Raw genomic sequence first — 14,759 nt, 5'->3', positions numbered from 1 at the left:
CGGTAGTGATTGTGTTTGGGTTAGGGGGGTTAAGTGAGTTAAGGTTAGGAGCGGGTCAGGTAAGTGCGGTAGTGATTGTGTTTGGGTTAGGGCGGGTTAAGTGAGTTAGGGTTAGGGCGGGTTAGCTGAATATGCGATAGTGAGGGACCTTAGGGTTAGGGTTTGGGTTAGGGTTGTAGATAGTTGTGTATGTGAGGTTTAGTGTGGGTTTGTAGGGATTTTGGCGTGCTTGTGTTGTGTGTGTGGTTTTTGGACAGGGAATGTGTTTTGTTTGTTGATTGTTGTGATTGTGGTGTGTGCAGTGTATGAGGTTTCGTGTTTGTGTACCGTCGGTTATTTCGTTGTCGGGCATGTGGGGTTTCGTGTTTTTGCACTGTCGGTTATGTGGTTTCGGTGATTGCGTTTTCGGTCTTCTGGCGTGTCGATTATGTCAGGTAGAACCATATATATATATATATATATATATATATATATATATATATATATAGATATATATATATATATCTATATATACTTAATAACTCCATCACATTTGCCCAATTTAATAGAACTTCCTCAGTTCAGAGCACACCTCTGTAGCCCCATCTACCAAGCCAGTGTTAGAACCTTTTGAAAATATGTACTTGCCTGTTGTTAGCCTTAAATGTTTCTTTTGACAGTCTGGTATTACAAGCAGTGACTGTATATTTAAAAGAGTGAGGATAAGCTTACTTTTAAGATTCTCTGTGGAACAACTGTAGCATTATTCATAGTATTTGACACATAATTCTCATTTGTTCCTGAGTTTGCAGAATGTGCCTGATTTTGACTTCTGTTTTTGGTCTGTTCATCATAAAATTTGTGGTTTTCTGGCAAATTGCTGAAGATTGCAGTCACTAAATAATAACACATATTTGAGTTTCAGACTTACAAGTCCTTCAGAAAATGCATGCTAATGGAAAACCTGTTATTCTAGCAGCCTCCTATGTATATTGGTGTTGTTGTTGTTTGTCTTTCGGGTTTTCCCGGTAAGGGGTCGCCACAGCAAAACTCTGGTCCGCTAATGATTGGCAGTAGATTTTTATGAAATGCAGAGGTGCCAGCTCGATGCCCAACCTTCAACGAAGGCACGCCCATTTACGCACGCATGTCTTTCGAATGCTACCCAACCACGGGGAGGACATGCAGACTCCACAAAGAAGGCACTCCCAAGCCAAGCCGAGAATCGAACAGGAGAACCTCTTGCTGTGAGGTAACAATGGTAATATTTAAAATCTCTCCATGATTTTTGGGCCTCTGCCCCCCCCCCCCCCCACACACACACACACACATTGTTTTTGATTTTTCCTCTGATTTTTTAGTTAAAAGGTTGAGCGGTATGGTTTGCTGGATTACAATTTAAAGAGAGTAAAGATAACTTTCAAATCCAGGAGGAACACTGCAGAAGTATTAACGCAAGTTTTATACATTTTCTTTTCATAAAGCTTTTCATTGAAAATATTGTAAAGGAAAGTGCGTTATCAGTAAGCAATATATTGGCTTTAATTACTTTTCTCCATGAATTCTACAGAAATTTTGAGTTGTCTGCTTTTTTTTCAGGTCTGGTAACCAGTCTACAGCGAGATATTTCCACCCAGGAGCAAAAGGTCTTCCAGCTGAACTCAGCAGGAGAGAAACTCAAAAAAGAGATCAGAGAAAAGAACAATCAGATTGCAGCCATGTCTGCTAAGGTTAAACAGTATTACTTTACAATATTTTATTTTCCAAAATGTATTTTGTTCTTTATTTGCTTATACAAACCAAGTTGTATTTTTTATTATGTAATTAAACTGTTAATCTGTTAAAATTGAAAATGCCACCACACATTTGACAATGAGGATGGCAGTGCAGTCTGAACCAATGAGCTGTTTGCTTTCTGTTTTTGTGATACATTCAGGGCAGTACATTACAGATGTCTGTAACTATAACCTGAAGTGGTCTTGTTTGTCTGAAAGTAATGCATTGGCTATAACTAAAGAAATGGTTAGACAGATCACAGGGTACAAATTAAACAGTAGTATTACTATTGGAGACCTACATTTATAAAAGAAAAAGTAGGTTCACACAGTTTTGCATTGGAATCTTTTTGCATAAAATGTCATCATTGTCTTGTTATTACATTGCTAATAATGAAATAGTCTATACAAGTAAATACAGCCCTTTAGGCATATGATGATTCAGAAATCTGAGAGCATTTGCTTGGTTAAGTGATCCCTTAAGATGCACACAGTACAGTATATACAAATGAAAATGGGGGGGGGGGGGTATCAATCCAAGGTCTATATGATGAAGCTCATTAGTAACTTGTAGCATTAAACCTTACACTGTCCTTCCAGAATTTATAACAGTAAATGCCAGTAAAATGGAGTCCAGAAGGAAGGAAAATTGGATAGATAGCTAGTTCATTGCTTGCATTATAGTGGACTGCTATAAAATGATAATGGAAAGGAAATTTTCCTAAGTCTTATAAGTCAAGATATATAAACAGCATGTGAGTGAAGACATGTTATTAATGTTAATTTTTGTATGAAACTTCCAGAATTATAAGTAATGTATATATATATATATATATATATATATATATATATACCAAACAGATTTACAGAATAAAAAGAATTAAATTGTATTTAGAGAAAGTTGGCTAAAACCTGTGCTGAGTTGTCTTAACTTACTGATAACTCTTGACTGGATCACTGAAAATAAAACATTAGAAGTTGCTATCATTTTCAAAAAGTGGGTGCTCCTATGCAAATGTCCTTTTCCTAGAAGGAAACAAAGGTAATATATCTGCCCTTATTTATTTATTTATGTAGTAGGGCTATTTTGACAGTGCTACGCAGTTATACAGCTCAGGCTGTGGCCATATTTACTGTCTTTTGATGTGGTGGAAAATGGCAGTATGATAAGAAGCATGAAGTGTCACAGGTAACAGCTTTCCAGTTTACTTCCCATTTGTTTTTCAAAGCTGTCTACAGCTTTGTCTCAATCACGTGTAGGCCTTTTTATCTAAACATTAACAGGGTGTACACAGGTACAGCAGTAAAGTACTGTCAAACTTTTACAGAGAAGTATTGTCTTCAGTGCACAGCCTATTTTAATTTATTGTTTTATTAGTAATCTGGAGTAGAGCAGTGATCCACATGGGCCTTTTTCAAACTCAGCCTGGGAACATTGACTGGTTAAATGATATGCTCTGAATTCCACAGTAGTGAAATGAAGACTGAGGAAATCAGACCATTAACTAGGGGAAGGGGCTTGGTACCATCTAATAGCCTTAGTCCTCTGAGAGATCTGCCATTTACTTACTAGTATCAGTAACACATATACAGTTCTCTTAGTCAGCAGAAGATCCAGACTATCTTACTTTGTAGACTTCCAAATTCCATGTATTGTTCTAAATTACTGAAGGATGCCATGCTGGCTGCACTTTACTGATTTCAACTTCTCAGACTTCATATCCTGTTGCACCGCAGCCTACAAAGCATTCTCATATAGTGCAAGAAACAGTAACCTCACAGCAGACTTTGTACAGACTGGTGCAAGGCTATGCAGGTTACCTTTGGAGTTGGAATACATGGTAATTTCAGCTGTACCTTCATTTGTAGGGGAAAATAAAAGAATGAGGAACTAATGTCCTTTTTGCTTTTTAAGAGGAAGAGGAAGACTTTCATATGAAGCACATACATCCCAACCACTGGACTATAATGACACCTCCTCACAGCTCTATAGATCTTCTATAGGTCTTCTCCCAAAGGCATAACTTCAGTAAAACAATATATGTGTGAGTGTTTTGTTTGGCCAGCTAAGTGTCCCTTACCACAACAACAGAGATACTTTGAAAGTATGAGACTGAAAGAAACCAGATGGGTCACTCTGCCATTGCTTTACACATTTAAGCATGTTTATAATGTAAATCCTCATGACCATGATGCTCAGGCTGAACCTCCCAAAAAAGCAGATAAGCTGTACATACCTCCTATCATGTCTGATTTAATTCAAAATCTTAAGACTGATTCTGACACAGTTTTTCCTAAATATTAGTCACTACTAGATATTGTAGTAATTTATTACACTCGTTTAATATGTTTTTTGTGTTATTTATTTGGCCAAAAGGATCAGGTCATGGCTGAAAAGTGATCATCTTGGATTTCCCACTAACCTGATATGCAAAAAGTTGTAAATAAATGCCAAGTCATTTTGTGAGATGTTGGGAGGAATAATTGTAATAAATTGTGAACTAGAGTGAATGACAATATTAATTTATAAAAAAAATAGCAGGAGGAAATGAATTGTTACATTTTATTAGTTGACATTTATTAATGGAGAACCTAAATAAGTATAGCCTTTCACAGATGTCAGAGAAAATAAGCTCCAAATTCAATCCATGTCAAGCATGTGGATAGTAATAAAATGTCCAAAAACAATCTATAACAAATATGTAGTGCATGGAGCACCTCAGATATGCTGTAGAGCTGGGAAAACTACAACTTTATTAAATACTATTCTGTTGTGAGGAAGGTGCTTAACAATGTTTTTTTAAGCCTCTTTCAGCACTGTTAATTTCTAGTGTTGTACTAGTATATAATATTGGTCACCACAAAAACAGTATGTGAAACATTTTTATAGCATTAAAAGCTGTTATTCACTTCAGTGTCACAGACACACATGTGCACTCTCTTTCTCTCCGTCTCTAAAAATAGTGGTAGAGTGATGTTCCTAATAGCTTTTAAAGCTGTTCATTCATCAAATCGATACTTTGCTTCTGCCCACTGCTTTTGCGACTACTCTAAGTGCTTTATAGACTTCAACACCATAAAACACTTCACACTCCCATTTTTTTCTGTAACTGGTAGTACATGAAGTAGATAAAAGCTTTGTGCACTACAAGGAATTATTATCAGGTCTCTCCAGTTGTGTGCTGTCAACATGGATGTCACAATCACCTCTTAAGCTCTGCTTTGCTTTGCTGTTGAAGTGATTTTTTGATAATCATGTCTCAAATGCATAGTAAGTTGATTATGATCAGAGACCCAGTCGCTATCCTCTGTGATAATAACAATACTTTCCAGTGGTTTGGTAGTACAATGACAGTACACAACAGGAAGTATCAACAAAGGAGTAGACTGAGTGTTAGTAATGCAGTTATACACCAGAAGACATAGGACAAAAACTATAGAATGCATAGAGACCAGATCAGCTAATATATAAATACGCATGCATAAAAAGTGCTAGTATTTTAAATATTGATTAACCTTCACAAATATATGCATACATGACAATAATGCACAGCAAAGAAACAGTCTGCAAGGAAGTCCATCCTTTGTAGCAGCAGGGCTAACACTAGCGGGTGTTAGGACTGCTCACTGAGTACAACTTTCCCAGGCTGCTAAACACTTTCACTTATGCCATTATGTAAAGTGGTACTAAATCTCTCTAGATCTTCATTGCCTTGTTCAGTCTAAGTTTGGTAAAATTGTAACAGGCTACTTTTTTCACTTTTATGGAATTTTTTTCTTTCAGACTATCACTTGAAACCATTCACATTTCTTCTGTGTTCTTGTCTTTCTCTGTCTAGTGTCAAGAGGGCTTATTTTGTTTTTTATTTCTCAAATTTATAAGTTTACTGTCAAAAATAATTTGCCTAGTCACTGTGTATTTTTTTAATCATGGTACATTCATTTCACTGGTGCACCAGTGTTTGCAGTGCTTTGTTGGCAAGTGTCAAATCTGTAGACAATTTACTAAATCAACATGAAAAAAAAAACAACTCACGTTTCAGGCAACTGCAAAATCTCTTTGTGAAAAAAACTAATGAACCTCCTGGTTCATGCTCCTCTGTTTCCCCCAGGCAATTAGGTCTGTACTGGGTTGCTACCAGTTCCAAGAAAGGCAAAACTGGTGCTTCCACTCTCATACAGGTCTCCCCAACTTCTCATACAGTATGAATGATCAATGCAAATGATTACTGTGAAAGTGTCAGGTGCTTTGTTGGAAACTGTAAAGCTGACTCTTATAGGAGTTCTATCTGAGAAGAATATTTTCCCTGCACCCAAGAGCTCAAGGCTACCTATGCTGAGAACTATTCCCTATTCTGCCTCTTTTGCTATCTGTTATGAAAGTTTTGCAGAGACATTGCTGAGTTCCCAGGCGTGGTATTCTGAAGGTCTTTTCCCATGTTACTTCTATTAGAGCCAGGGAATTCTTGGCATATATTTCTCCTTTGCCAAGGATACCTCCTCTTTCCTCCTAAGTTCCAATTTTTTTTTTCATTTTGTTCTAATCTAAGGTATGCCACATCTGATCCCCACTGACCTCATTCCCAGTGTGGAGGCCTGTATCATCACTGAATACTAACAATACTGATTTCAGAACCATATGGCACAATGTTTATGTTTTTGACATAGAAAACCATCTTGATCTCAAGCTTCATGATGTCATTGCTATCTGCACTGATGTTTTTTTGCAATTGATGTCAGATACCTATTTCTTAGTGATGATGTTAACACCATTCCTCTCAGGGGCCATCAGGTTTGACCCATCTAACACGTTTCTTTGGCAATGAGCTACTCAGTATTACTTCAGTTCTTGAAGTTGACATTAAACCAGTAAATGGCCTTGTGGTGGATCCCTTTAATATCATATAGTCCTGCTTTCATGTTTGCTCTTGACACCTACCTTACTTGGAGAGCCTCCATCTGAGCACTTTATACCACAGCCTATCATTCAGTCAACTATCAGAAAGGCTGTAGCCCCTCTGGAGGCTCCCTCCATTGCATCTGCAGCAATTATTGATCCTCTCCTGTAGGTGCGCTATTGGAGAAGGATATTTCCTTATGTACCCAAGAGCTCAAGGCCACCTATGAAGAAACCTATATAAGGTCCAGTGTAATTTAAAACACCTTACCCCCTAAGTCTTCCACTAAATATGTGGATTATAAGGTTGATGCCAACTTTCCTACATCCCTAAGAATAATCCCCTATTTGTAGAATGACTAAAACTAATATGACAATGGAAGAATGGCCTACTGACCCTGTATTATTCCCACATAGGATGCTTCAGAAGCACTGTAGATCTGCTCATTAATCCTTCTGGGTGGTATCTTCTTTATTTGACATCTTCATGACAGTCACCATAGCAGCTTGAAAATACCCAAACATTCTGGATTCAGTCCCTGAAATGATGACCACATATTGTGGCCCATGTGAGTGAGTGGGTCATTTGGTCAGAAACTCTCAGAAGTAAAATCCTGCTCTTGGCAGCAGCCCTTGAAAAAAGATCAACTCCCTGAGGTCCAGTTGTCCATTTTCTAGCAAGGAATATAGAGCAATATCTAAGTTAGGGAAACATATGAACTTGTCCAGCACTTTTGTTATGCAGATGCTGAATTACTTTACCCATGTGGTGGATTTATAATGTGATATCACTGATGAGATGCACCATGCAAATAACTGCTTACCACATGGGCCAGTGAAAGGCAAACCGTTATCCCACTCCTCTCTAGCATGATGAAATTTAAGATATGGATGACCTGTAATATCACAGAAGTAATGGACGGACAGACAATGTTATATTCTGGCATGTCTGACTTAATTTTAAAGGAGTTTGTCAAAGACACCAAGGAAGTACTTATGCACATACTTTTTTCATGTCAATATATCTTTGGCCCAGAAGTTAAGACACACCTAGAGAATGTAAGAAAAGAGGATAAAGCCCTTTGAGGTGTGGGTATGAAATTTTCAGCCACCTCAATGTACTTTTTCAAAGATACAAGTAGCTAGTGCCAGACGATGGTCAGACATGGTTTTATATGTACACACACACACACACACACACACACACACACACACACACACACACACACACACACACACACACACACACACACATATCCTAACATCAGGTTGGAATAATTTCCAGCATGGTTATGGGTGCAAATGAAAGGGTTTATGGCAAATGACAAGGAATGTCCTGGAACTTTGCCCACCTGTCCTAGTCTGGAGGTAGTCAGGGGCCATCTGTCCCTTCACCTGTCTGCTTGCAGTTCTATCACAGTATAGATGACTTCATGTCAACCTCATAAACCCTCCAGATGTAGAAATCTATGACATCCTTACCAACCTAGGCCTAATTCAGCTATTTAAAGATGCAAGAAAACCAAACTACTAAACAGGGAATCATTCCCTCATAGACCTTGTGATAACTGACAATCCAGACATGGCTGCTAATCTGTCAATACTGCCCTCCATCAGTAACCACTGCCAAATCTCCTTTAACATTAAGAACATTATGATGGCAAACAGACAAGCTACCTCCCACTCCAGTACCTCCAATCTGAAAAAAAAAAAACTGTAAAGTCCTTCAAAACAGACTCAATCAAACTTACTGGACCCCCTTTAATAGCAGGTCATGATCCTAAGTTTTCCTGTTTTCCTAAGTTTTCCCTTACCTGTGCAGTTTTTATTCATATATTTATCCTTAGTTTTATATTAGCTTTTTGTGATTTTATATATTTCTAGCATAATCTGATGTGTTATCTACTTGCGTGTTATTTTCTTTTTACAAGTTTAACCTGTACTGTGTGTGTTTTTCTTGCTTAATTTGTACTGTGAATATTCTATTGTATGTTTGTGTTGGAGTTTTTCTCCCCGGGCCTCCGCTGAAAAAGGGTGCAAGCTCAGTCGGACCATCCCGGTCAACAAATGTCAAATAAATAAATAAATTAAATAAATAAATAAATAAATATTGTCTTAGCCATATATTTTATCAACATTCTGTTACAAAACAAATACTTCCCAGAAATGTGCAGACTGTATATACTATCAATATATCAGTGGTTTCCCATGGAACTAAAAAAGCCATACAAAGTAAGAGATAAAGATTGGAATCAATGAAAAATCTCAACCTTCCCAGAAAACAGAGAAAAACTCATCCTACCTAGAAATTTAACCTAACAAGCTAGCACATGTTACAAAGCCAGTTTTCTACAATCAGCCCAAACAGTCAGAAACTGTTCTAGGATTTCTTAAACCAAATAAAAAAGAGAAACCTCAAGAAAATATCTCTTAAATGAAAATAACATTTCAACTTCATCCAGATCATTAATTCCATTTGACTTAAAAAAAAATCTCCACTGTCCTGTTCATCCTAGCAACTTTACAAGACACCATCAATAATACTGCCAAACCCACTCCAGACTATTCCCCTTTTCTTTAAAAAATGAGTAAAAGATATTGAATTCTTTAGAAAATCCCCTCTGATGCCCACCAGGAGTTGATGGACTTCTTTGTTGTACTCTGCCAGAACTGCATTATTCAGCCCTTTGCATACCTCTTTATCAACTATCCCAATAAAAGATATATGCAACAGCTAAATGTATTTCCAAAAGAACAATGCCTTCCATAGTAAGTGACTTCTTCCAAATTCACAGTATTGCCCTTTCTTGGCAAAATATTTGACAACTTATTTACAACAATTCTTATTTAGTTTTTTCACGTCAATGCTTCTGGGCAGGCAGACATCACTATGAATGCTCTACATACTCTAACAGACAATGTACTACAAGCCAGAAATAAAAGACTGTTGACAGAGTCCTCATTCATTGGTCTTACAAAAATCTGTGATTTTGTTTTGACCACTGTCTCCTATTCAAAGCCTTACTAATAGTAGTATTCAGCTTCATAGTAACAGAATGGTTCTTATCATTCCAAAATAACAGATACTTCAATGTGCTAACAGTCAACTTCGTCCCCTTCACCCACCCTGAAATTATTCCCAGAAAGTTAGTACTGTTCCCTCGTATCATTCTCATTATTCATCAATAAACTCTCACTGATCTTCGCCACCAACCCATCATATTGTATGCTGATGACATGATTATGTAAAAGTCAAGTCCTACACCAGCAAATATAAAAAATTATGCTCTTTGGAACCCCCCAAAAATCCGTGAAAAGTCAAAAGAAATGGACTATTGTTCCGAGCAGCCAAGAACTCTTAACTCATTCACTCCAATGGAGCTCAGAAAGTTTGCACTGTAACTTCCAATGGGTGAAGCCTAAGCCTTTTGACAGAATCAAATTATATCCTCACATTTCAAACAAATGTTCATATCGCTGGAACCATAGGGGTTATGAAAAAAGTATAAATGGCAAACTCTTCAGCACAAACTATTTTTATATTGGTAATATTCATTAGGTTCTAGGTCTTAAACCAAATTTTATTAGTCACAGTAAACACAGTAACTATTACATTTGTAATATTTTGTAAACAACTCACAATATCTCAGTAATCACTCAAGTTACACACATACTGTCAGCAGCATTTTATTCATCTAGCTGACAGCTTTCATATGAGGCTAAGGAGCTCTGTCTGTACTTCTTGGTTGTTGAGATATTTAGAAACATGTGAAAATTATATCTATATAAATTAATATTAAAAAAAAGTTAATATCTATTTAACTGCACTAGACATAGGTCAAATATTAATGCAGTTGAGTTTGCCATTGGGTAAGATTTAAGATGAAGTCTTTTAAAACGTTGTACATAGCATGCTTTTGGAATTATTGATGGTAATATTAATAAGCAATATTTGATGCCTAGAGGCATCAGTAGGAGTTAACTGCAGATGCACCTGGAGGTGTCATTGGGATATAATGAGTTAAAGATAGTTAGTATTATAGGTACATAGGCAAATGGCTAAATTTTAATCTAAAACTGAAACATCCTATCCACATCACAAAAAACTAAACAACCTCATTTTTGGGACAAAAGAAATCTCCCACTTCCTGTCACCAGCAATTAAAATGGGTATAAGCAAACAAGACCTCTTCCCATAACTGAAATACAGACTATGAAATATTGCTGCACCTTCTAAGGAGAACATATCCTCACTACAAACAGTTTCAAATAGTGTATGCAAATTTGTTACCCTTTTATCATTTAAGAAGAACTTCACTGTTCTTTACTCACAGAGACAACATGTTTTCCAATCTAGCACAGATGCATCCTACAAGTTGCATTGATAGGTTCTACAAGCTAATCAGGTTAGACTCTTTCCCTTATTTTGCTAGAAGGCTGTCAAAGAGTACCACCATCTATAGCCTGAGATAATTTTCTCTTTCTGTTCCTAACCTGTTAACCCCCCAAAATAAGCTGCAATCCACATAATGCTCTTTCTGAGTACTTGCTCCTAAAATATGGGAATCACTTCCCCATAACATGAAACCCATTCCTACAAATCCCAAATTCCTGTCAGAACTAAAAAAATCTGTTTCAGAGATGTACAGTTAAAGTGCTTCCTAAACAGGAGAATCACCTAAACAATGTATAAATACATATCATTCTGCATATATTTTACATACTAAACAAACAGACAATTGTTCCAACACTCTTCTAAAAGCACTGTATCCAACTCCTATTCATGCACACCATCTTCTCTTTTTGTTTGCCCCTTACCCATCCTTCTTTGCCCCTTACCCATCCTTCCAACTTCTGAACTTATCCCATACTTGTTCATTCAATGCCTTTCTCCACTTTGTGCCTTCCTACAATGAATTTACAATACTGTAAATAATAAAATGGTTTTACTAGTTAAGGGTTGTCCATAATGTTTGTCAACAATATCTCAACAGTTATATAAACATTTTCCTTCTGTTTCTTTGACTGCTTGTTCTGAGAATGGCTTGTTTTCACTTGTATACCTGCAATAAACTTAACATTAATCAATTTAGATCAGTCTTGCTGCCATGTTAATAAACAAACAAGCATAAGTCAAACAAATAAATGATCATCTGAGGATCTAAAAATTATTTTCCAAATTCTTCCTGTCTTGCCATGTCTTCCTGTGCTCAGTGTTTAAAACAATAAAAAATCACTACAAGGAGGAAGGCATTCAGCTTCCTTACACAAATAGCCCGCCACAATATCTTGATAGACCAGAAAAGTGTGGAATTGTATTCTAGATTATTTTGATACCCCAAAAGACAACGGGACTCAAGCTAGTTGTGGGTCTAAGTGGCTTTAACATCTTTATCCCCAAAGAAACCTGTTTCAAGACTGGCAAAGTGTTTGGGAGACATTTATGTCTCTGGATTGAAGCCAGTCATTACCAGTTCTGGATGCTTCCATCTGATCTCACCTTGGCCTATGAGGAGTTTATCAAATTCATGCCTGTTGAAGCATCTCACCAGAGGTTGCAGGGAGCCACAATTTTCCATAATCTAGAGGACTGGCTTCTAGCTACTACTTTGATTCAGGCTTTAATTTCCACCATGTAACACAGAATCAAAATGTTCTTCTCTTTAGGGGATTACAATGAATGTTAAGCAGTTGTTCTAGATGCTCACATTCATCAGCTGCAGTGATAAAACTATTTATCCCTGGGTACATCTTCCAATGGAATGAATACTGCCCCTTCAATCAGAGTTCCTAGCATACTAAACTTCAATAATATTTCAGCCTACCTATGTCTCAAAACTCTGGGACTGCTAATACCATCAGTTCTGATACTTCCTCATGCCAGACACCACATGTGGTACTGCAGTGGACAATCTGCATCCAGTGATTTAAAATATCATATCCTATGTCATACCAAATTCAGATTTCAAAAGCTTGCAAGCAGCACCTTCCTTGTGAGTGGAAATCTCCAATCTAACCAGGGGAGTGGATGGCTTTAAAGATGGCACATTTATCTTAAAGATTTTTGTATGCAGTGACTCTGCCATTTTTTAATAATCATAGCTTTTGATTTCAGTAGATAAACAACAAATAAAAGTAAGACTGAAGACAGCAAATTTAACTTATAAGGTATGAAAACAGTACTGCCACCACTGAAAAGAAAGCAAAAACAATTATAATAAAACTGCAAAAATAACAATTACCCTATTAGGGTGAGCAAATGACGAATAATTACACAATTCTTATTACATTAGTTAATACAGGTGCAGGCAATCTTGGATCCAGTAACTGAAGATAATGAAAGATACCCTTGTAGGTGGTAACTTGCAAATAACTAACCAAGTAACAGTAAGAGAATTTAGCATTCAGAGCAATAGATTTTGTTTAGGGTGGCCACGGTGGTGCAGTCGTTATCATTGCCGCCTCACAGCAAGAGGTTCTCCGGTTCGATCCTTGGCTGGGGTGCCTTCTGTGTGGAGTCTGCATGTCCTCCCTGTGGTCATGTGGGTTTCCTCCGGGTGCTCCGGTTTCCTTCCACATCCCAAAGACATGCTGCAGGTGGATTGGACACGCTATATTGGCCCTAGATGTGAGTGTGTGCTTGTGTGTGCCTTCTGTGGAAGGCTGGGCACCAGGCTGGCAACTCGACACTGTAAAACTCCACTGCCAATCATGAGCGGACAAGGTAATCCGCTGTGGCGACCCCTAACCGGGAAAAAGCCAGAAGAAGAAGAAGCAATAGATTTTGTTTAGATTACCTCAGAAAACCAGAAAAATTGATGATGGCCTGAAAAAAAATCACCTTTTTCGTTACTTCATTAAGAATGAAAACACGTCTTCAGAGACCTCTCTTGTCTTTTTGTTCAGTGGTTGACTGCATACAATTTTAACCAGGCTGATATTATATAGATTAAGTATGAATTTTTAAGTAAATGATATATATGTATATATGTATATTATATCTATTTTCTTTCTATCTCTCTCTCTCTATATATATATATATATATATATATATATATATATATATATATATATATGGGTCTACTACTAATTACCGACACGACGATTCCCCGACGGAAAACTCCCCGACGCCAGATGACCGACATCACACAAACCCGACAACGCAAAACACCGAACACCATTACACCGAACACCATTACACCGACACACGGAACGTAAACAACACGCGACACTACATAGCATACACACTAGCCCTGACCCAAACCCTAACCCTAAGGTCCGACACTATCGCACACTTCACCTACCTGCACCCTAACCCTAACTCATTTAACCCACCCCTAGCCCAAGCTCCGACACTAACGCACATATCACCTACCTGCACCCTAACCCTAACTCACTTAACCCACCCCTAGCCCAAGCTCGACACTAACGCACACTTCACCTACCTGCACCCTAACCCTAACTCACTTAACCCACCCCTAGCCCAAGCTCCGACACTAACGCACACATCACCTACCTGCACCCTAACCCTAACTCACTTAACCCGTCCCTAAACTACAGTCCCTCACTAGCACACACTTACCTTACCCGAACCATACCTCCGACACGAACACACACTCACCTTTCCCACAGCCTAACCCGACATCCCACAATCTCGAGCACTTACCTGACCGCTCCTAACTCCGTCATCATCGCACACTTACCGCGTCGCGATCGCACATTCCCTTGTCGGTCTTTCCGCTGTCGGCAAATCACCCTGTTGGTACACTTACCTGTCAGTCATCTGGCGTCGGTGAGTTTTCCGTCGGGGAATCGTCATTTCGGGCATTAGTAGTACACCCATATATATATATATATATATATATGGATTCACTTTATAACCTCGAATTACTGAAATGTCGAATTTCAGTATCTCGAGGCTATAAAGCCGAATGTGAAAAATAGCGAAAGCTCATAATCATGAATTCAAATATATGTCGAATTCGCGGTTATGACCTTACGCTGCGTAATGTATGGGATTGTGCTTTTATGGTGCATGGTGCCGTGTGTGGATGTAAGTGTTATGTCAGGTAAGTGTTTTCTAAGGGTTGTGAGTGGGAGTTAGAGTG

General features: G+C 37.9%; 1 protein-coding gene across 1 annotated transcript in view; it reads left to right on the top strand.

Annotated features, from left to right (window-relative positions):
- The window catches only part of FHAD1 (forkhead associated phosphopeptide binding domain 1), a gene marked incomplete at its 5' end in the record, with an annotated part of 2,130,934 nt that overhangs the window by 227,914 nt on the left and 1,888,261 nt on the right, over positions 1-14,759 (top strand). Inside the window, one exon of the mRNA XM_044060429.1 lies at positions 1,579-1,709. Coding sequence (XP_043916364.1) covers positions 1,579-1,709 — 131 coding nt within the window. The remainder of the gene's footprint in view (positions 1-1,578; positions 1,710-14,759) is intronic.

Source organism: Protopterus annectens, chromosome 2.part0 (assembly GCF_019279795.1).
Source record: "Protopterus annectens isolate FY-2018-M chromosome 2.part0, PAN1.0, whole genome shotgun sequence".
NCBI classification, from domain to species: Eukaryota; Metazoa; Chordata; order Ceratodontiformes; family Protopteridae; genus Protopterus; species Protopterus annectens.
The sequence above is the reverse complement of the archived record's forward strand: the minus strand, read 5'-3'. Positions and strand labels throughout refer to the sequence as shown.